At 39.7% G+C, this 27,565-nt stretch overlaps 1 protein-coding gene across 1 annotated transcript; it reads left to right on the top strand.

Moving 5' to 3' along the window:
- Window positions 1–310: 310 nt before the first annotated feature.
- Window positions 311–25,476, top strand: LOC117304289 (sodium-coupled monocarboxylate transporter 1-like). Its single transcript, XM_033788666.1, has 15 exons — window positions 311–655; window positions 8,363–8,428; window positions 8,792–8,843; window positions 10,250–10,317; window positions 12,858–13,012; window positions 13,523–13,666; window positions 16,957–17,092; window positions 17,761–17,849; window positions 19,675–19,787; window positions 20,451–20,521; window positions 21,715–21,801; window positions 22,247–22,416; window positions 23,169–23,269; window positions 23,749–23,864; window positions 24,515–25,476. The coding sequence occupies exons 1-15, from the start codon at window positions 311–313 to the stop codon at window positions 24,704–24,706; spliced, it is 1,905 nt and encodes a 634-aa protein (XP_033644557.1). The 3' UTR covers window positions 24,707–25,476.
- The last annotated feature ends 2,089 nt before the right edge of the window (window positions 25,477–27,565 follow it).

Raw genomic sequence — 27,565 nt, 5'->3', positions numbered from 1 at the left:
ACAACGAAATGAACACGTAGTAAAGGCAGAACAAGTTCGGTCATGTAATACAAACACTACAGTGTCTGCTAAATGCATTTCGTACTATTTATTTAGCTGAACACTCGACGTTTGTCATGAACTTGTGTTCTCATTTAATTTGGAAAGAAATGCTTGGCTACTGGGAGATTCTTTTGAGTTGTTAGTCATTTCAATGTGCAGTGAGTCGGGCATCAGTCTGGGTTTGTTTCAGTACCGTAACGCAGGTACATTTTAAACCAGTCGGGGACGACAAGTTTGCAGGACAATTTAACTCAAAACAAACCTAGCCATGGTTGACGCAGTCAATGTTTTTAGTGTGTGGGATTATGTTGTGTTCAGTTGCATGCTCGCTATATCCTTGTTCATCGGGCTGTATTATGGATGCACCGGGGGAAAGCAGAAAACCACGGCGGAGTTCTTGATGGCAGACCGGAACATGAGTCCCTTCCCAGTGGCGATGTCTCTAGTAGCAAGCTTCATCTCTGCAATCACGGTACTCGGCACGCCAGCTGAGGTTTACATCTATGGCTCCATGTTCTGGCTTTTTGGTGTGTCTTACATTCTGACTGGAATTGTTGTAACTAGGTTATTCCTGCCCGTGTTCTTCCGATTAGAAGTTACCAGCGCAAATGAGGTACGTTGACGGTGTAATAATAAGTTGACTGCGAACGGTTTATGTAGATCATCAAGATGAACATTATAATAACGTTTTTTGTTATGGAGCGCCTCGATGCGATTAACAAATAAACAAAACAGAAGCGCTTAAAGAAAAAAGTAAGCACGAAATAAATACACATAAACCTCTGCTGGGGTATTTTCCCTTTTGTACATTGACTATTTGAAATAGAGGACAATTAAGCAGCCTTATAAAATATAATTGATATGTACTGGAAATGAACATAGTTGGATAATCCCGCATCATTCCCCGGTGCTTGTGAACGAACGTGTGGATCAATTCCGCTTTTTGTAACTGTCCTCCAACTCCGCTCTTTCAGTACAGTAGTGTTTTCTGTGGGCAGAGTGTGGGATTGCAGATTTAGTCTTTATGGACCAAATGAAATGTGCATACAAAGTTATTTACCCGTGATACAATCTGCCTTCCGATCGCACCAAGTATAGATCCAACATGTAATCTTTTTATTCTGACTGCTTGTATTTTTTATGTTTTCCTTCCCCCCCCCCCTTTTTTTTTATAACAAATGACCATAATGTAGTACAGCTCTTGTGCTGTTTTTTTTAATATATTTTTTTTATCCTGTATTAATATATTTAAGTAAATAAATAAATACATTCATTTTTGTTCCGGGGCTGCCCGGAGGGTAAATGACAGAGGAGAACTAAATGTATATATCGTTATTTTTTATACTTACACCGATTTATGTTAGCACTGTATGTCAGTGTTTTCTCGAGTCCTGTGAAAAACAAATATCACAGGCATATTACTCGGGTGGGATTCGAACCCACGACCCTTGCAATTTTAGAGCAGTAACTTGCCAACCATTGCCCGGTATATAGCTGTAGGTAGTTCGAATCCTAGGTTTTGGCAGCGGGTAGCGCAACGATATCAGAGATGTTAAATTTGCATCGGGATAAAGGATTTTAATTGAGAATGATATAGCACTGAGTAGTAGGTATACAGTGCTAACACACATCGGTGTTTGGGTAAAACGCAGAATTCAAATTAAAACTATATTAACGATTTACAATTAATATTAAAAGAAGAAAACAATATCTTAACTTGCATTATACCTTGATATTTTGATCTGTTTCTTTTGCCTGAGTGTTTTGTGTACCCTATTCCTCCCTGTTTCTTTGCCTGAGTGTTTTGTGTACCCTATTCCTCCCTGTTTCTTTTGCCTGGGTGTTTTGTGTACCCCATTCCTCCCTGTTTCTTTTGCCTGAGTGTTTTGTGTACCCTATTCCTCCCTGTTTCTTTTGCCTGAGTGTTTTGTGTACCCTATTCCTCCCTGTTTCTGTTGCCTAAATGTCTTGTGTACCCTATTCCTCCCTGTTTCTGTTGCCTGAGTGTTTTGTGTACCCTATTCCTCCCTGTTTCTGTTGCCTGAATGTTTTGTGTACCCTATTCCTCCCTGTTTCTGTTGCCTGGGTGTTTTGTGTACCCTATTCCTCCCTGTTTCTTCTGCCTGAGTGTTTTGTGTACCCTATTCCTCCCTGTTTCTGTTGCCTGGATGTTTTGTGTACCCTATTCCTCCCTGTTTTTGTTGCCTGAGTGTTTTGTGTACCCTATTCCTCCCTGTTTCTGTTGCCTGAATGTTTTGTGTACCCTATTCCTCCCTGTTTCTGTTGCCTGAGTGTTTTGTGTACCCTATTCCTCCCTGTTTCTGTTGCCTGAATGTTTTGTGTACCCTATTCCTCCCTGTTTCTTTTGCCTGGGTGTTTTGTGTACCCTATTCCTCCCTGTTTCTTTTGCCTGAGTGGTTTGTGTACCCTATTCCTCCCTGTTTCTGTTGCCTGAATGTTTTGTGTACCCTATTCCTCCCTGTTTCTGTTGCCTGAATGTTTTGTGTACCCTATTCCTCCCTGTTTCTTTGCCTGAGTGTTTTGTGTACCCTATTCCTCCCTGTTTCTTTTGCCTGAGTGTTTTGTGTACCCTATTCCTCCCTGTTTCTGTTGCCTGAATGTTTTGTGTACCCTATTCCTCCCTGTTTCTGTTGCCTGAGTGTTTTGTGTACCCTATTCCTCCCTGTTTCTGTTGCCTGAATGTTTTGTGTACCCTATTCCTCCCTGTTTCTTTTGCCTGGGTGTTTTGTGTACCCCATTCCTCCCTGTTTCTTTTGCCTGAGTGTTTTGTGTACCCTATTCCTCCCTGTTTCTTTTGCCTGGGTGTTTTGTGTACCCTATTCCTCCCTGTTTCTTTGCCTGAGTGTTTTGTGTACCCTATTCCTCCCTGTTTCTTTTGCCTGAGTGTTTTGTGTACCCTATTCCTCCCTGTTTCTGTTGCCTGAATGTTTTGTGTACCCTATTCCTCCCTGTTTCTGTTGCCTGAGTGTTTTGTGTACCCTATTCCTCCCTGTTTCTGTTGCCTGAATGTTTTGTGTACCCTATTCCTCCCTGTTTCTTCTGCCTGAGTGTTTTGTGTACCCTATTCCTCACTGTTTCTGTTGCCTGAATGTTTTGTGTACCCTATTCCTCCCTGTTTCTTTTGCCTGGGTGTTTTGTGTACCCTATTCCTCCCTGTTTCTGTTGCCTGAATGTTTTGTGTACCCTATTCCTCCCTGTTTCTGTTGCCTGAATGTTTTGTGTACCCTATTCCTCCCTGTTTCTTTTGCCTGGGTGTTTTGTGTACCCCATTCCTCCCTGTTTCTTTTGCCTGGGTGTTTTGTGTACCCTAATCCTCCCTGTTTCTGTTGCCTGAATGTTTTGTGTACCCTATTCCTCCCTGTTCCTGTTGCCTGAATGTTTTGTGTACCGTATTCCTCCCTGTTTCTGTTGCCTGAGTGTTTTGTGTACCCTATTCCTCCCTGTTTCTTTGCCTGAGTGTTTTGTGTACCCTATTCCTCCCTGTTGCTTTGCCTGAATGTTTTGTGTACCCTATTCATCCCTGTTTCTTTGCCTGAGTGTTTTGTGTACCCTATTCCTCCCTGTTTCTTTTGCCTGAATGTTTTGTGTACCCTATTCCTCCCTGTTTCTTTTGCCTGGGTGTTTTGTGTACCCTATTCCTCCCTGTTTCTTTTGGCTGAATGTTTTGTGTACACTATTCCTCCCTGTTTCTTTGCCTGAATGTTTTGTGTACCCTATTCCTCTCTGTTTCTTTGCCTGAGTGTTTTGTGTACCCTATTCCTCCCTGTTTCTGTTGCCTGAATGTTTTGTGTACCCTATTCCTCCCTGTTTCTGTTGCCTGAATGTTTTGTGTACCCTATTCCTCCCTGTTTCTGTTGCCTGAGTGTTTTGTGTACCCTATTCCTCCCTGTTTCTTTGCCTGAATGATTTGTGTACCCTATTCCTCCCTGTTTCTGTTGCCTGAATGTTTTGTGTACCCTATGTCTCCCTGTTTCTGTTGCCTGAGTGTTTTGTGTACCCTATTCCTCCCTGTTTCTTTGCCTGAATGATTTGTGTACCCTATTCCTCCCTGTTTCTGTTGCCTGAATGTTTTGTGTACCCTATTCCTCCCTGTTTCTTTGCCTGAGTGTTTTGTGTACCCTATTCCTCCTCCCTGTTTCTTTGCCTGAGTGTTTTGTGTACCCTATTCCTCCCTGTTTCTTTGCCTGAATGTTTTGTGTACCCTATTCCTCCCTGTTTCTTTTGCCTGAGTGTTTTGTGTACCCTATTCCTCCCTGTTTCTTTTGCCTGAATGTTTTGTGTACCCTATTCCTCCCTGTTTCTGTTGCCTGAATGTTTTGTGTACCCTATTCCTCCCTGTTTCTGTTGCCTGAGTGTTTTGTGTACCCTATTCCTCCCTGTTTCTTTTGCCTGAATGTTTTGTGTACCCTATTCCTCCCTGTTTCTTTTGCCTGAGTGTTTTGTGTACCCTATTCCTCCCTGTTTCTTTGCCTGAGTGTTTTGTGTACCCTATTCCTCCCTGTTTCTTTTGCCTGAGTGTTTTGTGTACCCTATTCCCCCCTGTTTCTTTTGCCTGAATGATTTGTGTACCCTTTTCCTCCCTGTTTCTGTTGCCTGAATGTTTTGTGTACCCTATTCCTCCCTGTTTCTGTTGCCTGAATGTTTTGTGTACCCTATTCCTCCCTGTTTCTGTTGCCTGAATGTTTTGTGTACCCTATTCCTCCCTGTTTCTTTTGCTTGGGTGTTTTGTGTACCCTATTCCTCCCTGTTTCTGTTGCCTGAATGTTTTGTGTACCCTATGTCTCCCTGTTTCTGTTGCCTGAGTGTTTTGTGTACCCTATTCCTCCCTGTTTCTTTGCCTGAATGATTTGTGTACCCTATTCCTCCCTGTTTCTGTTGCCTGAATGTTTTGTGTACCCTATTCCTCCCTGTTTCTTTGCCTGAGTGTTTTGTGTACCCTATTCCTCCCTGTTTCTTTGCCTGAGTGTTTTGTGAACCCTATTCCTCCCTGTTTCTTTGCCTGAATGTTTTGTGTACCCTATTCCTCCCTGTTTCTTTTGCCTGAGTGTTTTGTGTACCCTATTCCTCCCTGTTTCTTTTGCCTGAATGTTTTGTGTACCCTATTCCTCCCTGTTTCTGTTGCCTGAATGTTTTGTGTACCCTATTCCTCCCTGTTTCTGTTGCCTGAGTGTTTTGTGTACCCTATTCCTCCCTGTTTCTTTTGCCTGAATGTTTTGTGTACCCTATTCCTCCCTGTTTCTTTTGCCTGAGTGTTTTGTGTACCCTATTCCTCCCTGTTTCTTTGCCTGAGTGTTTTGTGTACCCTATTCCCCCCTGTTTCTTTTGCCTGAATGATTTGTGTACCCTATTCCTCCCTGTTTCTGTTGCCTGAATGTTTTGTGTACCCTATTCCTCCCTGTTTCTGTTGCCTGAATGTTTTGTGTACCCTATTCCTCCCTGTTTCTTTTGCTTGGGTGTTTTGTGTACCCTATTCCTCCCTGTTTCTGTTGCCTGAATGTTTTGTGTACCCTATTCCTCCCTGTTTCTGTTGCCTGAATGTTTTGTGTACCCTATTCCTCCCTGTTTCTTTGCCTGAATGATTTGTGTACCCTATTCCTCCCTGTTTCTGTTGCCCGAATGTTTTGTGTACCCTATTCCTCCCTGTTTCTGTTGCCTGAATGTTTTGTGTACCCTATTCCTCCCTGTTTCTTTTGCCTGGGTGTTTTGTGTACCCCATTCCTCCCTGTTTCTTTTGCCTGAGTGTTTTGTGTACCCTATTCCTCCCTGTTTCTTTTGCCTGGGTGTTTTGTGTACCCTATTCCTCTCTGTTTCTGTTGCCTGAATGTTTTGTGTACCCTATTCCTCCCTGTTTCTGTTGCCTGAATGTTTTGTGTACCCTATTCCTCCCTGTTTCTTTTGCCTGGGTGTTTTGTGTACCCTATTCCTCCCTGTTTCTTTGCCTGAGTGTTTTGTGTACCCTATTCCTCCCTGTTTCTTTGCCTGAATGTTTTGTGTACCCTATTCCTCCCTGTTTCTTTGCCTGAGTGTTTTGTGTACCCTATTCCTCCCTGTTTCTGTTGCCTGAATGTTTTGTGTACCCTATTCCTCCCTGTTTCTTTTGCCTGGGTGTTTTGTGTACCCTATTCCTCCCTGTTTCTTTGCCTGAGTGTTTTGTGTACCCTATTCCTCCCTGTTTCTTTGCCTGAATGTTTTGTGTACCCTATTCCTCCCTGTTTCTTTGCCTGAGTGTTTTGTGTACCCTATTCCTCCCTGTTTCTGTTGCCTGAATGTTTTGTGTACCCTATTCCTCCCTGTTTCTTTTGCCTGGGTGTTTTGTGTACCCTATTCCCCCCTGTTTCTTTTGCCTGAATGATTTGTGTACCCTATTCCTCCCTGTTTCTGTTGCCTGAATGTTTTGTGTACCCTATTCCTCCCTGTTTCTGTTGCCTGAATGTTTTGTGTACCCTATTCCTCCCTGTTTCTGTTGCCTGAATGTTTTGTGTACCCTATTCCTCCCTGTTTCTTTTGCCTGGGTGTTTTGTGTACCCTATTCCTCCCTGTTTCTGTTGCCTGAATGTTTTGTGTACCCTATTCCTCCCTGTTTCTGTTGCCTGAATGTTTTGTGTACCCTATTCCTCCCTGTTTCTTTGCCTGAATGATTTGTGTACCCTATTCCTCCCTGTTTCTGTTGCCTGAATGTTTTGTGTACCCTATTCCTCCCTGTTTCTGTTGCCTGAATGTTTTGTGTACCCTATTCCTCCCTGTTTCTTTTGCCTGGGTGTTTTGTGTACCCCATTCCTCCCTGTTTCTGTTGCCTGAGTGTTTTATGTACCCTATTCCTCCCTGTTTCTTTTGCCTGGGTGTTTTGTGTACCCTATTCCTCTCTGTTTCTGTTGCCTGAATGTTTTGTGTACCCTATTCCTCCATGTTTCTGTTGCCTGAATGTTTTGTGTACCCTATTCCTCCCTGTTTCTTTTGCCTGGGTGTTTTGTGTACCCTATTCCTCCCTGTTTCTTTGCCTGAGTGTTTTGTGTACCCTATTCCTCCCTGTTTCTTTGCCTGAATGTTTTGTGTACCCTATTCCTCCCTGTTTCTTTGCCTGAGTGTTTTGTGTACCCTATTCCTCCCTGTTTCTGTTGCCTGAATGTTTTGTGTACCCTATCCCTCCCTGTTTCTTTTGCCTGGGTGTTTTGTGTACCCTCTTCCTCCCTGTTTCTTTTGCCTGAATGTTTTGTGTACCCTACTCCTCCCTGTTTCTTTTGCCTGAGTGTTTTGTGTACCCTATTCCTCCCTGTTTCTTTGCCCGAGTGTTTTGTGTACCCTATTCCTCCCTGTTTCTGTTGCCTGAATGTTTTGTGTACCCTATTCCTCCCTGTTTCTTTTGCCTGAGTGTTTTGTGTACCCTATTCCTCCCTGTTTCTGTTGCCTGGGTGTTTTGTGTACCCTATTCCTCCCTGTTTCTTTTGCCTGGGTGTTTTGTGTACCCTATTCCTCCCTGTTTCTTTTGCCTGAGTGTTTTGTGTACCCTATTCCTCCCTGTTTCTGTTGCCTGAATGTTTTGTGTACCCTATTCCTCCCTGTTTCTGTTGCCTGAATGTTTTGTGTACCCTATTCCTCCCTGTTTCTGTTGCCTGAGTGTTTTGTGTACCCTATTCCTCCCTGTTTCTTTTGCCTGAATGTTTTGTGTACCCTATTCCTCCCTGTTTCTTTTGCCTGTGTTTGTGTACCCTATTCCTCCCTGTTTCTTTGCCTGAGTGTTTTGTGTACCCTATTCCTCCCTGTTTCTTTTGCCTGAGTGTTTTGTGTACCCTATTCCTCCCTGTTTCTTTTGCCTGAATGATTTGTGTACCCTATTCCTCCCTGTTTCTGTTGCCTGAATGTTTTGTGTACCCTATTCCTCCCTGTTTCTTTGCCTGAGTGTTTTGTGTACCCTATTCCTCCCTGTTTCTTTGCCTGAGTGTTTTGTGTACCCTATTCCTCCCTGTTTCTTTGCCTGAATGTTTTGTGTACCCTATTCCTCCCTGTTTCTTTGCCTGAGTGTTTTGTGTACCCTATTCCTCCCTGTTTCTTTTGCCTGAGTGTTTTGTGTACCCTATTCCTCCCTGTTTCTTTTGCCTGAGTGTTTGTGTACCCTATTCCTCCCTGTTTCTGTTGCCTGAATGTTTTGTATACCCTATTCCTCCCTGTTTCTGTTGCCTGAATGTTTTGTATACCCTATTCCTCCCTGTTTCTTTTGCCTGAATGTTTTGTGTACCCTATTCCTCCCTGTTTCTGTTGCCTGAATGTTTTGTGTACCCTAATCCTCCCTGTTTTGATGCAGTATCTTGAGAAACGGTTCAATAAAGTCGTCCGAGTTGCAGGCACCTTGACTTACTTCATTCAAATGGTATGACAGATTCCTCTAGCAAATGTTGTCTTCATGTTTTAGGTTTTACTTTTAAGGTCTGTAGGCTTTGTTTTTATTTACGAATTTCATGCATTCGAGGTCTAATTTAAAGCCTACAGTAATACTTAGTTTCAAGTTTCACAAATTATGACTATAACTTTGAGCTGGAGGTTACTTTTGTTTAACTATGTTGTTCTGTCACCTCGTGATGAAAGCAGATACTTATTTCATTTGCAATCTGCGTTTCATTATTACGTTGTGATACCAAAGATGCACTCACCAAATGGAAGCCTTTATATAGCAAAAAACAATAACAACAGAACAAACACCACATAAACTTGTTATCTTTCCTTTTCACACAAGGTGCTGTACATGGGGATTGTAATATATGCGCCAGCATTGGCATTTAATGCAGGTAATGTTGCTAAGATTTCTTGTTTTTTGCTTTCGATTCCTGAACAGTTCAGCGGTTCAAAACAGTTAGATCAAAACTTACCAATCGACCTATCATTTAGACGGGCAAGGAACTGGACACTCTCGGTAATTACTCAAAATAATTGTTAGCATAAACACTTACTTGGTAACAAACAATGGATATACAAAATATTTGAATTTGATTTCGAGACCACCGATTTTTAGATTTTGAGGTCTCGAAATCAAGCATCTGAAAGCACACACCTTGTGCGACAATGGCATTTTTCTACCATTAACCTCTCGCAACTTCTGGTCTTTAAAAGACTGGTCTTTAACAATTACTAATAGTGTTCAGTGTCTTTAAACGATGAGTTGCCAACATCACCACAATGATATATTTGTGACGTCACACTTTATTTAAAGACACCAGACACTATTGGTAATTGTCAAACACCTTGTGGTTTTCTTAGAAACTTAGTGGGTTATTATTGGTTTCAAAGATTCGCTGAGCCGAGCTATTGGCCCACAAAATGGACTACTGGACTACTAAACGTAAAGTTTTGCAGACTCTTTTTTATACAAAAATGGGGAGGAGGGTAGATAGGATTTTGACAGAGTCTTCTCACTTGGTGTATCTTAACACATGCACAAATCAACAAACCCGTGAAAATTTGAACTCAATTGGTCGTCGAAGTGGCGAGAGTAGGACAAAAAACATTTTTGCCACACAAAGTTGTGTGCTTTCAGATGGATGATTTCGGGACCTAAAAATCTAATTCCGAAGTCTTGACATCAAACTTTAATATTTTAGAGGAAAAGTACTTCTTTCTCGAAAATTCCGTTACTTCAAAGGGAGCCGTTTCTCACAAAGTTTTAAACTACCAACAGCTCTCCAAGTAAGTTGTTATGCTAACAATTATTTTGAATAATTACCAATAGTGTCCAGTGCCACTGATCTAGCCATATTTCAGTAATAAATGAGTGGAATGCAAGTTCATAGGTAATGTCATTTCTAAAATTAATATTTGCAGTAAAAGAGGGACATACTCAGCTACTCAGCTACAAGGTACTACAAGAAAAGTAACATATATTATATCGTTGCGGGACCCGCTGCCAAAACATAGGATTCGAACTGCCTCTAGCTACCGGGCAACCTCGGTAGTCTAGTTGGTCGACACTGCTCTAGAATTGCAAGGGTCGTGGGTTCGAATCCCACCCGAGTAATTTGCCTGTGATATTTGTTCACAGGGCTCGGGACAATACTGAGTATACAGTGTTAACACACATCGGTGTATGGGTAAAATAGAATAAAAATTTAAATTAGTTTTCTTTATCCCCGATGCAAATTTAACATCTATTATACAAGGGACTGGTTATAAATGATATTTTGTTGAATTTGTGTTACAGTGACCAATGTGAACCTATGGGGAATTGTTGTAGTTATAGGAGTGGCTTGTACATTCTACACTACAGTGGTAAGATTTATTCTTTGAATACTAAAGTTTGACATTAACAGTTGTGCATGTAAAGAAAAGTCTCTTATAAAGTCATATTTTTATTTGTGTCACCTGTAAAACATAGTGAATCTTTTTTATGTATACCTTGTTGTTGAAGATAACTTTTCGCCTTATCAATGTTTACAAATCTTATGTTTCGTAATTTTAAAAAATGGGTCGGAAATGCAAAAGGCATGTTCTTATTCTCCGAAAGGTCTCACCGTTGTGAAGCATAATTTGTCTAATGAAAAACATAAACGAGAAACAAAACCAACCCTTCCGGGTGGATCCGGCATCGTGGTTAGGCATCGATGGCGTAAGGGTGGGATCGCACGTTTCAAATCAGGAACCGAATGGTGATCGTAAACGCAGAATCATCCGCCATAAGCAGAGTCACTTCGCGCTCTATATGTTTAGTTTAGAAAACACGTCATCAACATGCACAGATTCACGCTAAAATCGTCTGAAAGTGGTCTACCGCAAAGGTAGAGGTATGGGTTACATGATACATGACTAGCGGGTTGCCGCGCGAAGCGCGGCACCCCGCTAGATGAGGAGGATATACAATTGTTGTGAAAGGTAATGTGGGGTAAGGGAGGTATTCTTACAGGTAATAATCATTTGGTAGGATGGATTAGAAATGGTTTTAATAATCGGTATGGAATATTGTCATTTGTTGTATTTTGATAAATTGTTGAGCGTGCACAACATAGTTGTGAAACGTCGCCTCCCTCCTAACCTTCTCTCTTGCGTTCTCCAACTAAAGGAATTAGTGTTTGTTTCTGGAATGGAGCTTTAATATTGGAGAAGGGTATACTTGGCAATGATGGTACTTGGCATGATATGTAGGGTTTTTCGTGATATTTTAGTGTTGATCGAGCGGGCCAACGCATTTTTCGTTTATTCAATCGGCTTTTGTCATTATATCAATTCCATAGTCACCGATAGCCGTGGATTTACTCGAGGCTCGATCGTATAGAGTCTGGTCTCCCCCTCAACAATAATCACCGCTGCCAATAGTTATTTTGAGGGCTCTTTCGTTAACAAAACCCGACGGCCGATTGCTTAATACAAAACGGATTTGGCAAAATGTACCCTGATCCTGACCAAACTGCGTTTTAACAATTTCGTTGCTTCAGAATTTTGACCAATGGAATAATCGTTTACAGCTTAAAAACAGCCGTTGATGTTTCACAAGGTTCATAACCATGAAAGCATACTATTCTTAAACGGTAATTTCATGTACTATTTGAAGGTTTAACTGGCAAAACCTACATACGAAAAGAATCAGTAATGTAATCACTTTCTTCTTGAAAATGCTGCAACTTTTGTGTGTATATACGTTCTGTGTGTGGGGGATGACATATGGACTGTACCACCAATGCAATGGTACAGAGTTAAATGGAACTAATAAAGTCATTCACAACAATAGGTTGCTGTTTGATGCGTTTAAAAAATGCTTGAAAGTTGGGTAGGCCTATTAGTGACTTAATTATAATAAACACATCTGTAACAGACGCATATATTTTTGTTTCTCATAAAGACTTAATATTTTGTGTTTCACACGCAAAATACCCCCCCCCCCTGTTCAAAATGGTTTATACACAATGCCATACCCCTCTGCGAAACATCAATGAGTCACTCTCTGGAATGTTAATGGGAGTCCGAGGTCGCAACCCACTTCAAACCTAAAGAGGTGGCTCTGTGTGCAGCCTACGGCTTCCCCCTTAGACCAACAGGTGGCCCATATCAAAACCAGACAACCACACATGTAAGGAGATATCGCTCGTGACTCCAGCCAATCAGTTTGAGGGAGTTTGAGTCAAGGTTTTGTAGACTTGCAACCCGACGTTTCAATCCAAGATGGCGCGGGTTACGGCTTTAATAGTATAGATACGTTGCTTGACAAGCAGCCAGGGGACTTGCTTCAGAAATGGCGTTGCGCATGATCGTACTTTTTTAGGGCAGTGAATGGCGCAATTCTAAGTGTGCGATGACTCTTTTACTTTGCGACCACTGACAGGTCATCGAAAGATTGTCATCGCTAAATAAATCTTTGTGATGAGTACTGTTAATTAAATCGTTATAAATCCATCGCTAAGTTGCGATGGATTTTGGGTTTAGCGCTCGATTTCGGCGTTTGCGATGATCGCAATGCGATAGTGAAATCGAACCCAGGGTTATGTGTCCCTCCCTCACACTCTCCTCTTTTTTCTCACCCTCTTTTTTTTGTGATGGAGAAGGAGGCCCACGCCCTCCATCATCAGCAGTTTCCCGGTCTTTCTTGAAACCTCCAAGTTGTATTGATCTCTGTATGATAACATAAAAAAATCCAGCCATCACCACACACATCTCGATTCTTAGCTGTTACAATACAGGGATCAATACAACTTGGAGGTTTCAAGAAAGACCGGGAAACTGCTGACGATGGAGGATCATAATAATGATAAAAAAAAGATGATTGACGTCGTAATACATTTAACAAGCTTGAATTTTGTTGTAAAATTATGTTTGATTAGGGCGGTATGAAGGCAGTATTGTGGACGGATGTTTTCCAGATGTGTGTGATGATGGCTGGATTCTTAGCTGTTATTATACAGGGATCAATACTACTTGGAGGTTTCAAGAAAGCCTGGGAAATTGCTGACAATGGAGGGCGTATTGACTTCCAGAAGTAGGTTCATCAAATTCATCAAACAATGTTTGTATGTGTGTCTGTGTAATAGTTTGTTTCCTCCAAAGTTTTGTATTGGGAAAACGGTTCATAATAATAACAATAAACCACATTTATACAGCGCATATCACTACCAAGTCCCTACGCACTGGACAGGAAAAGAAAAACAGGAAAAGAAATACCAATGGAAGAACAAGTAGTTAATGGTGAATTGATGAAACTTCAGGCCATTTTTAAATTGCTCAACCACCGCTGCCATCTTTACATACTGTAGTATGCTATAGTACACAGTTCAGCTGCCCCGTCAGATGTTGTGACAGGAGTGGACGTAAAGAGAAGGGACTTTGATTTGGAACGTAAATTTCTAGAAGGAATGTATTTGTGAACTAGTTCCGTAGATAAACGTGGGCTGTGCCTTCTAAATAAAGACAAGTGAGCGGAGAATTTCAAACCAAACTCCAGCTTCACTCAAACACATGATAAACCCTAAAGGTAATTTTTGTTTTATAGTATGTTTTCTCCAGATCCAACTATTCGACACACGTTTTGGTCAGTGTGTATTGGAGGCTGTTTTACATGGAGTGCAACGTACGGAGTCAATCAGTCACAAGTTCAACGCTACCTGACTGTTGGAAACATGAAGAAGGCTAAAATGTAATTCAGAACGTTGTATGGTGGTAATAGGGAGGTTTCGCATGCAAACGGATACGATTAGTGCGACGGGTACGTCATCATTTTGACGTCATACGCTACTCGCTATCCGCTACACGACGTGCAGACGGCACTGATATCCTGCTTGCTACACGTGAGTTCGCAGGCGAATGCGAAAGCCAAGCGAATTTTGGTGTTGCAACAATTGCCCTGCGCCCCTTTCCCTTTGTGACGCAATTAAATTCGCATCGCACGAAGCATTCGCAGAAAGTATGAACCGGGCTTCATACGGATAGCTAAACGTATGCGTATGCGTATCCGTTCGCGTGTGAAACATCCCTCTTGTGTCACACGATAAGACATATTAAGGCCGCATTGGCAATAGTTACGGATTAGTTATTAGTTGATACCTAGTTATTAATTTTATATATGAGAGTATTGAAATTTATGATCAACTCTGGGTCGTTCGCAACAAAGATGTCATGTTCGTGTGTTCCCATTGTGCAAGGACCACGATCCAAATGGTTCAAGAATTGTTCCGATGTAAAAACGGTAACATTATTAAACAGTTTATATGCTATAGTGTTAACTATTATTAATCATTAAAATGAATCAGTCTTGCTGTGTATCTTGTCGAGACTATTACGTATTGTAGATAGTTTAACAACAAAAAACCTTGCATAACGTGAAATGCTACGGGGACGCATGTGTGCATTCAGATTATTGCTTTCATCCACTTGCCTCATTTGACTTCAATGAAAACGTTTTTTTTCACACAAGTGAGGGTTCTTATTATGAGCGTGTGACGCCACATGCAAGGCGTCTATAGCCCTTTTCACACTACAGGTATTTCCCGGGAAATTCCCGGGAAATATTAGTCGATCTGTTCACACTACAAAAAAATTCCCGGGAAATAACATTTTCCCGGGAAATAATTTACCCAATTAAGGGGTAGGGTTAAAGGAGTTAACCCCGGGGAAAAACGTTTTTCCCGGGAAAAGCAGCTAGTGAGAACGAAAGCGGGTTTAACCTACCCCACCTTTTGCTTCCACTGTGTTGAGACGTCATTCATCTCGAAAGGTCACAGACGTCAAAAATAGCGCGCCAAATAATTCGCGCGGTAACAATAGCCCTTTTTTGTTTTCTCCTTCTGAAAGTGTTTACGTTTAGGTACGAAAATAAAAGTGAATAACATCTGAAATTTACAAATAAATGTATGAATTAAAAAAAATGACCACGTGAATGGAATATGAATAGAATAAATAGTTGGCGTGAACAAGCTTCCTTCTCGTACACACGCCATATGTGTATGGTATTTCGTATTTTTACATGTACTTGGCCGTTGGTGGACTTGTGTTGTCCAGAGTCAGATTTGAGTTCTTCGATCGACATTGCTGTCTACAACCTGACAGTAAATATTTTAGCTCAATTTGTTGCTCAATTTCTTACGATGGGTAGAAGTGACCGATGGAGTGATGATGAAATTTTGAAACTAGTTGCATTTTGGGCCGACGACGCAGTCCAAAAACAGCTAGATGGGCGTAGGCCTACAAGACACGGGACAGTTTTCTCAAAATTGGCTGACTGCCTGCGTGGTGCTGGGTATGAACGGACCCCTGCCCATTGCAGACAAAACTGAAAACCTTGGGAAAAAAGACTATTGGTCGGTAGGATACTATTTTTGTTTTTCAAGGCCTAAATATTTTCTATTGCATAAGTGTGCTCCTGCAAACATTTCCTTTTAGAAGACACATACATAAGTCGTTATGAAGCCATGAAAAAAATGCTGACCAATATAGGGCCTATTCAGTGTTCTTTCTTTGCACGATGGGAAAACAGCACTGTTGATGTTGGAAGGGAAGAATGCTTCTTTTCCTTTCTACTGCTATTGTCTGATTGTGCAAAATCGACCATGCGGTATTTTTTCTATAAAACCTTTAATTATCTTGGCCCTAACATCATGGACATTATTATGCAATCCTTCGAAAATGCCATTCAGAAAATTTCTAGGCCTTACCCCAGGGTTGAATCCCTTAACCCTGCCCCTGAGCAGGGTTAAGTATTTCCTGGGAAAACATAATTTCCCGGGAAATTCCCGGGAGTATTTTTGTAGTGTGAACAGATCAACCAAAAGTTCCCGGGAATTTCCCGGGAAATAACTATAGTGTGAACAGGCAAAAATTGAGATGAACGCCAACACAAAACCTCTGGGTAATACACGGACACAAAAGTCCATTCAATTACAGTTCTCAAAAGAAAAAAAAACTGTCGCAGAGTAGAAAGCTCCCTTTCGCTTTTTCTAATAGCAACTTGCTCCCACCACCAGTGGCCGCTCTTCATGGTAGACCAGATTGACCTTTGACCAATACTTCAGCAAGTGCCATGAAACCCGTCAATCGCACGACAAATTCCATCCGATTGTTATAACGCATGTCTTTAAAACACTGTCACAGCAATCGTCTTCTCCTGACAAGACGTCAGCGACGTCTTCCCCGAACTGCAAGACTTCTTCTCCGCCGTAATCACACAATTGATTAGTAAAACAACACGCAAATACACAATTAAAGGAACACGTTGCCTTGGATCGGACGAGTTGATCTATAAAAAGCGTTTGTAACCGTTTTTTATAAATTGCATATGGTTGGAAAGATTTGTTTTAAAGTAGAATACAATGATCCACACAAGTTTGCCTCGAAATTGCGTGGTTTTCCTTTTACTGTGCGAACTAACACGGTCGGCCATTAATGGGAGTCAAAATTTTGACTCCCATAAATGGCCGACCGTGTTAGTCGACGAGGTAAAAGGAAAACCGTGCAATTTCGAGGCATGTTTGTGTGGATCATTGTATTCTACTTTTACAACATCTTTCTAGCCATATGCATTTTATAAAAAACGGTTACAAACGCTTTTCAAAGACCAACTCGACCGCTCCAAGGCAACGTGTTCCTTTAATGTGCAGCCATTTGGGGTCGCATATGGCAAGGATTTTGCAGCCGGCCGCGTGGCATTGTGGGAACGGACTTCCGTCAACAAACATTGTAACTTCCGCATGGGCTGACCTGTTTACCACATTTCCTGGGGTTTGATCGTAAGTGTGAAACGACCGTGCATATTCCTGGGAAATAGTACTCCCGGGAGTTACCAAATTGGGATAGTGAGAACGGTTGCTGGGGTGGCGGTGGGGTTAAAAACTCCCGGGATTTTCCCGGGAGTTGATTTCCCGGGAAATGGCTCTGTAGTGTGAAAAGGGCTAATGTAAACATAATAGCATATTGATGTTCTTTGCCATACAGGTCGTTATATCTAGCTACGATTGGAATGGTGATTGTTGTATCATGTGCTTGCTCTGCTGGATTGGTGATGTATTCATACTACTTCACTAAAGGATGTGATCCATTTACATCAGGGCAAGTAGGACAAACCGATCAGGTACATCAATGTTTACAATCAAAGCGGTATGTGGTTGCATGAACCGATATGTCTTACACACAAACTGAATGTTATAATCATTATTATGTCATCTTGGTAGCAATGTTTCTGGGGGCTTTTTGAGGGCTTGGTGTGTCAAGTTTTTACGGGGAACACCAACGCATAGTCATACCATCAACTTATTTGAAACTACAAACATCGTGTACGCATACATAGTGTTGCTGGATGTGATTATTGGCTTCACGATAACTAATTTGACTGCCACCCAAACGATATTGACAACATAGTGAGAATGCCACTCTAATTGACAGAGCACCATGCCAGCACGTTATCCACAGGTCATTGGTTCAAATCCAACTCTTGACAACATAGTGAGATTGCCACGCTAATTGACAGAGCACCATGCTAGCACGTTATCCACAGGTCATTGGTTCAAATCCAACTCTATTAAAAGTGTCCGTGTCCAACCCGAAATCGTTTATAATTTACTCAGCCAGTTTCCCTTGGGTTTAAACAATTGATAGTAATTAATATTATAAGCTATATAGCTCATATTAAATAAATAAATGAATAAATATATAACATTTCCTTTAATATTTGTTGCTTTCTTACTGATGTTTGCTTTTCTCGCTATGTTTTTGACATGACTGTTGTGGACCGATTTGTAGCTGATTCCGTTTTTTATAATGGAACTCTTTGGATCCTTTCCTGGTCTACCAGGTTTGTTCACATCCTCAGTGTTTTGTGCTGCACTAAGGTAAGTAGCAATGATTGGTTCTCGCGCCCGCCAACACGTGTTGTTGGTCCAAGACTTCACTATCTCGTAACATAACGTAACTTAACGTAACGTAACGTAACGTTACGTTACGCACGAGTTAAACGGCTTTCATTAACCGAACATATTATAAGGTTCAAAGCACCAAAACAACAAGTTAGGACACTTTTTTCAATCAAGTATATTTTTATCACTTATTACTCTGTATTAAGTTATATATCAATGCAAAGCTGAGGTGTTTCCCTATAAAGTGATACCACATTTGCAATGATGACATTTGGCCGGGTTTTGCCACATGAGTGAAAAGAGACACACTTTGTGTTTAACTGTATGAACAAACGATTGACACTGTAATGCAAGCAAGCATGGGCACTTACTGATCTTAATTCACTTGCAATTACCCAAACAAGGTGTTTTTCAAGAGATGGGGGGTAATTATGTATGGTGTTCTCACTGGTGCAAGTTTTTGTAAAAACCATTATGGTTCTTAAGCTTGACCGGTTTGATTAATGATGATTACCTATTGACGCTTAAATACAGATAGCGGTAATTTTTGCACATTTTGATTTGTGACTTTGCCTCATTGTTATTCATGTAGCAAATTTTAGCAACATGTCACCATTGCAAATAAGGCACCATTTTAAAGAAGAACACCTCAACTTTGCATTGATCTATAACTTAAAGGCAGTGGACACTATTGGTAATTACTCAAAATAATTATTATTAGGTTGATAGTATAAAACACTGTGAGAAACAGCTCTCTCTGGAGTGATGTAGTTTTTGAGAAAGAATTAATTTTCCACGAATTTGATTTCGAGACCTCAGATTTAGAATTTGAAGCAACCATCTTAACGCACACAACTTCGTGTGACAAGGGTGTTTATTCTTTCATGATTATCTCGCAAGTTCGATGACCGATTGAGCTCAAATTTTCACAGGTTTGTTATTTTATGCATATGTTGAGATACACCAACTGTGAAGGCTAGTCTTTGACAATTACCAATTTTTGCCATGCTTTAAATACAAACACAGTAATACATTATAAAAAATACTTGATTGAAAAAAGTTTCCTAAATTGTTGTGAGCAGTTTAGTTGAACTGATATTATGAAAGCTTGACTTCAAAAAGCTTTCCTCTTTTTGTTAAACGGCGTTTTCTCCGATTGGTATAATACTTGTCCCGATTTCACAAAGCTGCTAAGGCACACAAATAAGCCAATCATAACACAAATTATGCTTTTCCAGAAAAAAGTTACCAACCAACAGCCATGTCCGTGTGTAGTTTGTGACTGGTATCCTGCTCACTGCTGCTTAGAATGTGTCAAGCAATACTTATGTTTTAATAGCAGCTCGATTAAATTGGACCCAGCTATGTATCTACGGCCGTGTGTTTCAGTTCGTAGTGTCGACACATAGGGCCATAATAACCGATTGCGGAATGTTTCCATAGATAGGCCTTTTAAACGTATATTTTTAAGTTTCCCTTCTAAAGGCCATGACACACTAGGTTAAGTTGCAAACATACGTTTGGAGACATATGGCATGACTGTGTATGTTGACCATGCATGGCGGAAATATACGTTTAAAAGGCCTAAATAATATAAAAGGCGTAAATTAATAGTCCTGTTCATTTCCTTCCTTCAAACGTTATGTTGTTGTTTTAATTTGACGTGGATAATTAAAACTTTAAAACTTGACAAATCAAGTTTCATATAATGATGTGAGGTGTATGAAACTTCCAATTATAAGAACATAGTTATAGCTCATTAAACAACCATCTGAACCGTGTCCATTTGTTGTTGCTTCAGTACCGTATCATCTGGGCTCAACTCTCTGGCAGCCGTGACGGCAGAAGACTTGGTCAGGCCATGCTTTAAGAAAATGAGTGAAGAAACGTTCACCAAGATTACCAAAGGAATAGGTGAGTTTTAAAGCTTGCCATCCTGACGTTACATTTTTATTTAATTTGCACATTTTAATTAATCTGTATTAAAAATGAATAACATGCCATCAAGTTAGTAGCGCCGAGATATAATAATACATGATTTGAGTTTATGGGATGTCTGAGAGGTACGGGGGTCTGGAAGTGGTATCCCTTTATTAAAATTCTGAAATATTATATCAGGATATGTATATCTATGCAACAATGATATCTCGGGAACATTGGAATTGCGATTTTTCTAATGTATTTTATGTACGGAGGTTTGTAAGTGCCATCCCCCTGAGTGGAATTATGAAATATTTATATTTGGATATATATCTCTATGCGACAAGAGTATATCGCGAATCTCGGGATAGCGTCATACTCTTTGACAACATCGAGTATCTGATAATAACTATCAGATCAAGACGTCAAGTTATTTGCATGATGCCACTAACCCGAGATTGTTATCTTGGAAAGTCTGCATACCTATTTCGTGACTTAAGGATAAATTATGTGTGAAGTTAACATCATACTTTTAAAATCTTGATTTGTTTAAGATCTCAAAACAGTGAATAAAACTGAGAGCTCAGTGGTAAGGCTATTCGTTGATTCGTATTTGTTATATTATATTTAACTATATACATTTATTTATTTATTTAGCGATGGCATTTGGTTTGCTGAGTATCTTTGTTGCGTATATCGTGTCCCTCGTCAACCAAGGCATCTTACAGGTCAGAGCAATCAAATGTATTTATTTATTTGTTATTTTTTCAAATTGATATTGTATTTTCTAAATTCTATATTTTTACGCTGATTATGGGGGTCATACATTGGTTGTTGTCAAAGTTGTCAATTTATATTAAGGAGAATGGACGAGAAAGTGTAGAATCGTGAATAGAATGTACGAGCCGAAGGCGAGAACACTGTGATCACGAATCTACACTTTAGAGTCTGTTCTCTGACTTAAACTATTTCCCCTATTGTTTATGTAACAGTTTCGATGAATTGTACTTCTTAGAAGTAAGCAATACTATAAATAATCTGTATGATTTCGTATACTTGTCAAACGATGATTGGTCATAATTTTATAATTATTTTACAAAATATACGGAGGCAAACTTTGTGCCTGCAAAATTATCGAGTATCACACATCCAGTTTGCTGAGCTTACAATAAAATTACGTGACTAAAAGTGATTTCTCTAAACTGAAAATGTTTTTGTAAGTTGAAAGATATTTTAAGCATACGTTTTGTTGCAGTTTATGCCATCTTTCAGCTTGGAAAGACAGTGTTTTCAAGTAAAAAGAAACCGCAAATGAAATCAGTAAACTTGCGGGTACACCCATTTGTATAAGTCTCTTAGGGTGAGTGTTGGCTCTGAAAAAAACCGGTTTGGTGTCGACGTTTCGAACAGTATACTCTGCTCGTCTTTAAGAGAACGAGCAAGATACTATTTATTTACAGTTTCTTCTCATTTCTCCACACCATGCAAAGCTTCAAACAATACTTAGTCATTTTCAAGTTGAACCATTTACTTAAGTTTGTAATGAATCTGCACTCAACTGTAGATTATGTTACGAATCTACACAGTTGTAGATTCGTAAAAATAATCTACACTTTTAACAATGGAGTGACGTCACATAAATAGTTTAAAGGTCAAATAAACGCCAATTAAAAAATAAAGGTCACCTGTAATGAAAGTTTCGGCCGATTATGGTGTCTTTTGTTGAAAACAGAAAAAGAAAAAGAAAAATCACAAGCGTAGAATCATTTAGCGATCTTCATGGATGTTTAACAGTAAGTCTTTTGGATCTACACAAACTTGTTAAGCTTCGTGTATACTAAAAAAATAAAATTAGTTAACATCAAACAGTTTGTAATTGTTCACTTTGCCTTTTAATCATGATGGTGTGGTTATTTTGCAGTTGGCCTTGAGTCTCTTTGGTATGACTGGTGGTCCTTTAATGGGTGTCTTTAGTCTCGGAATGTTTTTCCCACATTCCAACTCAAAGGTGAGTGTAAAAACTTGACTTAAATTAAGAATCCCATGTTGATGTTGTACTTTGCAAACAAACTGTATTTTGTTTTCAGACTGTTCACACAGCAGAGCTGATTCTATACCTTCATTACAAACCGTACAGCTAAAACCAGACGCACGTTTTAAATCCGATCGTTTAACCCGCATGATTGTATCGTCATACACAACAGACAATCTGGTTGGACTCTTACGGGCCAATTAGTAACTTTGACCCTACTGAATAATACTAAAATGTACCAATTTGATCAATGGGGGTTATGATCAATGCATGCTAAGTTTTTAATCAAAGGGACACCACAAAATGCTTCCAAGTAAAAAAATTCATGACAAGTTGATATGAAAAAAAGGTGAATAGTAATTTTAGTGTTCTCGGACAACGGACTGATTATCACAAACTGCTCCTTATTAAATTGAAAAAGGGAGCTGTGATTGGTTTGATGTGCGGGCTTGGATGTGCATTCTGGATAGGAATTGGCTCTCAGCTTTACCCTCCAGAGGTCTACAAACCAGACCTCATCACTGATAATTGTGTCTGTAACGTCACGTGTTCCTGGAACATAACTGTGACGTCATCACCCGAGGAACCGAGGTGAGTCCAATTGTTCATCAAAGGCTATTAGCAATTTGCAGGCAGAAATTATTACCGACATCAAGATTCGTTTATTTTCTAAATTATCAAAAATATAAAGTCATTGTCGCTCAAGAGCGATAAGTTTCAATAATACAATTTTACAGTAAAGATATACCATAAGCACAAGATGAAAACAAAGGGAATACCGCAAAGGGATCCAACTTAGAAGCAAAGGACATGCATTTCGCAATTATTATTATTATTATTATTATTATTATTTATTATAAACGTCACGTTAAAAAACATGAAAATTGTTTTCCAGTGTGCATCATACAATAAAAACACTGAAAGGAGATAAAATGGTAACAAGAAAGGAAGAACCATAAAAAGATAAACGGTACAAATTACACAGAGAAATTTACAACCATCAAAAAATAAAAAATACAAAAATACAAAAATACAAAGGCGACAATGAGACAACGAATAATAAGAGCTTAATATATTGTCTCTTTTCATTCGTTTCTGGCACTGCATTATAATGTTACTCACGAGGAAAAAAGGACCCTGCATCATTTTGTTTGTAAATCTGCGAACTGTCGCGCATTTACAAAAGAAAGTCTCCCCCTCAACAATTCGTCATAACATCGTAAGGTAAAACATTTTACCAATACAACTAACAAAAACGGGGGGGGAGGACACTTGCTTTTGTGGATGTGTTTAGATCCACAACTTGAAGCTTCTTGTTGCATTGTTTCTTTATCTTTTTGAAGACCCAAAATAGCTGGTCTCTACAGTCTGTCATATGCTTGGTACAGCTGCACCTATTGGTTGATTACCGTTGTTGTTGGTCTTCTTGTTAGCTTTATTACTGGTAAGTAGTTCATTCATGGAAATTTAAACTCTTACACCTTCCGTTAAAGTTAAATTTATATATACTATGTTCATGGATGCATCTGAAGAAGGTCAGGTTTGGATCGAAAGCTAAGACCATCTACACTTCTCGTATTATGTAATCCGAGTTGCTTGACATTGTTTTATAAATGCACTGGAAACTGTGGGTAATTACTCAAAATAAATGTTAATCTAAAAACTTACTTTGTGATGAGCAATAGTTTACACATTGTGAGAAACAGCTAGCTGTGATTTATTTTTTTAGATGTAATTTTGTAGATAATTTCTCATTCAATTTGTATGCCCTTAGCACTTTATTATGCATCTGAAAGCACACACATTTGTGTAACAAGGTTGTTTTTCATTATTGTCTTGTTCAATCAATTTGAGCCCAAATTGTCAAGAGTGCCCTCTTGAGCTGCCGAGAGTTTTAATGCATCGGTTTTTCATTTACACCAGGTGCTGAGAGACGTGAGGATATCGAACCAGCTCTAAAGCAGCATATTGCTGATGCGTGTTACTGCTGTCTACCAGAGTCAATTAAGAAACCAATGCGATGTGGCGACGACAAGCTCGTAATACAAATCAATATTATTTCTTGGAAAACATCAATCAATTACCAAATAAAAGAATTAATCTGCAAAAGTTGTACACACTCATAACACTCAGCTTCCTCCAGAAGATGATCAGAGCATACTGATCGAAACGTCGAGTTGAAACCAACGGTTCTTTTCAGAACCCCCTCCCCCCCAACTCATTAGAGATAGTCATTACATGGTGTTACCGCAAACCTTTATATATCGTATTTCCACCATGCAGAGTTTCAAATCCTACTCATTAGAGATAGTCATTACATGGTGTTACCGCAAACTTTTATATATCGTATTTCCACCATGCAGAGTTTCAAATCCTACACACTCATAACAGTACCGTTACTCTTTTTCAACAAATTCAATTCGTTTCCTGTGGCATAGTTATCGGGTCATTACGAACCGTAAAGAAAAAATCATAAGCTAAAATCCCAACACAACCATGCAAGCTATTTTGGGTCTTTAAAATTGATGTCCATTTTGGATCGATGACCATTTCGGATTATCCTGCTCAATCTACCCCGATCGGGGTCTGGTTCCTTTGACCTCCACACAAGCTTATCATTATATTATTTGGATGTTGTAAATAGATATTACCAGAATTGTTCAATTTCCCCCATTTTGTTGTCTTCTAGGAAGATGATGACTACAAGGATCCAGACGATAAAAACATATATTGTGTCCAAGAAGATGAGATCAAAATTGCAAGCGATTTCAGTTCAATGCAGGAAATGGGTACACAGACGTATAAACCTCCCTCGGACCTAGCCGGAGTATACAACAACGAATCATATAAGAGTAATGAAGATACTTTGACGGAACTGTAGCTTGCTGTAAATTATACAGGTGATCTTTCCATGATGTGGCCTTACTAAATAGGCGATAGTATCGTGCTTAACTTTGATCGAGCGTGCACTTCATTAGTGACCTAGTTGACTTTCAAATCAAATAATTTATTATACCAGGACAAATGGTTCAAATGTAACTCCTTGTACCGATTGACGTTAATCAATTAGAACCCAATCGAGCGTTTGGGGTTAGAAAAGAGTAAAGTATCTTCTTAACTATGCAAGTTTGTAGCTCTGTACTACTGTTACAGTAAATAATTATGTTGCATGAAATGTCAATGATGTACGACCAATAAAACCAAAATGTGGTATGATTTTTTATTTTTTTTATTTTAATAAAACAAGATTGATATTTCACTTAAAATAATAAGTAAAGAGAGTTACAAAAAAGGCTGTATATTATGCAAACTGCACCAAATTTATTGTTTTAGCTAGAATATGTATAACATAAAACTACACTAACTAAATAAAAAAAAGTTAAAGAACATCTCTTATTGCAATGTTGCAATATTTTCAAATCATATTCCAATTGAACATTTATACCAAAATATAGAAGCAGGAATGAGGAAAACTCCTGATAAATTACACATTTTTCTTAATAGCCTCCTTTCTAACACAGCAACAAATCAAATACACGAACTGCACTTAAAATAAACTTTTAAAATATATTATAAAACACACTCCAAAATGTTTATCTCAGAACTTGCCATGGCATGTAAAAGCAAATTGTATGCCATTATAACACTTTTTTAAACTACCGTAAATATTTAAAAAAGTTTGCGGTAACACCATGTAATAACAATCTCTAAATGAGTTGGGGTGGTTCTGAAAAGAACCGTTGGATTAACTCGACGTTTCGATCAGTATGCTCTGATTGTCTTCTGGAGAATGCTGGACTCTGATGCTGCATGCTGCTTAAGTACTGGGCGGTGGATCAGCGGTGATGCATGAAGGCGGGAAATAGAGGCGGGAAGTGAACTCGATGATGCGTGGTGAAACCTGTTGTGGAGCCTTGGGTGTTGTGTGGGGGGTGTGTGCTCACTGAACCGTGTCAGTAGGAACAAGCACAGGGGATAGTGAGGGTGTGGGGCCTAGGTGACTGACCGCTGATCCACCGCCCAGTACTTTAGCAGCATGCAGCATCAGAGTCCAGCATTCTCCAGAAGACGATCAGAGTATACTGATCGAAACGTCGAGTTAATCCAACGGTTCTTTTCAGAACCACCCCAACTCATTGAGAGATTGTTATTACATGGTGTTACCGCAAACTTTTCTATATCTAACTTCCACCATGCAAAGTTTCAAATCCTACCTACCGTAAATAGTTTTTCCCCTAACTTTTTATATTAATTCTAAATCAAATTGCTGAACATGTTTGTCAGATGTATCAGGTAGCGCTGAATATTGGTTATTAGCCGTAGGTTAATTAATGTGTTTAGATAATGTCAGTCTCAGATCATGTTGGTCCTCAGCAACTGAATTTAGTAAGTTATTCACAACTTTGTAGTTTTATGGTATTACGACACAGGAGAAAAGCACACGGAAAAGGCTCATTCATCCACACGATCATTTCAAGCAATGCAGCTTGCATCCAGCTCTACCTCGTAGGACACCTCTTTCTGGATGCACATATTCATCAGCACAAGGTGCCTGTCGTGACGCCATTAAAGCCATTATACACTTTCGGTAGAGAAAACAAAAGTTCACATATTTACATATAACTTACAGGGTTTACAGATGGTAATGGTGAAATACTTCTCTTGAAATATTATTTCATGAAATGCTTTATTGTATTAGAAAACATTAAAACAAAATCAATTCTCGATATTGAGAATTACGGATTTATTTTAAACACATGTCATGACACGGCGAAACGTGCGGAGACAAGGGTGGGTTTTCACAGCTTTGTTATTTTATAATAGAAGTTGTGGTACACGAAGTGTGGGCCTTGAACAATACAGTTTACCGAAAGTGTCCAATGGCTTTAAAGTCACCTGGAAGTGGTATTTTGTCAAAATGAAGCTTTTGTCACTAAAATATGTGTTTGATGAGTGGAATGTGAAAACAGTTTACTAATGTTCTAAAAAATTAGTTTCCATTTTATTTACAAATTTAAAAGTAGGCCCGACCCGAGAGGGCGCTGTTCGTGACGTCAATCGAGGCGCGATATTTGAAGAGAAAATGTGTAGTCTGGCCCCGTACACTACGTATGTGTAACTGATCGGTATGATGCACACGTACAGAACTGCGGTCACGAGCAGACTGCACGCACCGTTTGCCTGCTGTGCGGACGGTTCACTCGGATTACCCAGCACGGTGAATCGCATGCCGTGCCAACACAAGATAGTGACGCTTGGCGCAAGCTAAAAACATGCCCTAACAATTGAAACAATACCCGATTTGTTGTTCTCTTTAGGCAAATATAAGTACTCTCTATAGGTTCGTCACGTCTTTCAGGTACCTTCTTTGACTTCCCAGTAGCTGGAAAAAAATGTTGGGATATGGGCGTCATGTTTTAGAAAAGAACTTTTCTCTCCATGTCAAAATGTGTAGAGTATTCCGGATTCCTGAGGCACGACGTATCAAAGTGTTTGCTGCACAGCGCTTGAAAAGACGTCGTACCGGACCACTTTGCAAACTGATCCCATCTTTAGTTGTTTTGCTTAATCCGGCAGCAACATACGTGGTCAACATTGCAAAAACGCAAGAAATACACCTTTTTCGAAACGGACAAACTCACGACTAGGACTTGCATGTACTTGCACGTACGTATGTTCGATGTTCGATCGAGGCAAAGTCAGCCTCGATTGACGTCACAAAAGGAGTAGGCGGAGTCCG

Source organism: Asterias rubens, chromosome 21, assembly GCF_902459465.1.
Source record: "Asterias rubens chromosome 21, eAstRub1.3, whole genome shotgun sequence".
NCBI lineage: Eukaryota > Metazoa > Echinodermata > Asteroidea > Forcipulatida > Asteriidae > Asterias > Asterias rubens.
Note: the sequence above shows the minus strand (reverse complement) of the source record. Positions and strands in the feature narration are given on the sequence as shown.

Excerpts from the sequence above, each read along its gene's own strand:
- LOC117304289 (XM_033788666.1), top strand. The coding sequence starts at position 311 with ATGGTTGACGCAGTCAATGTTTTTAGTGTGTGGGATTATGTTGTGTTC. Across the intron at positions 22,417-23,168 it reads TCATCACCCGAGGAACCGAG|ACCCAAAATAGCTGGTCTCT; the intron begins GTGAGTCCAATT and ends ATCTTTTTGAAG. Across the intron at positions 23,270-23,748 it reads TCTTGTTAGCTTTATTACTG|GTGCTGAGAGACGTGAGGAT; the intron begins GTAAGTAGTTCA and ends CATTTACACCAG.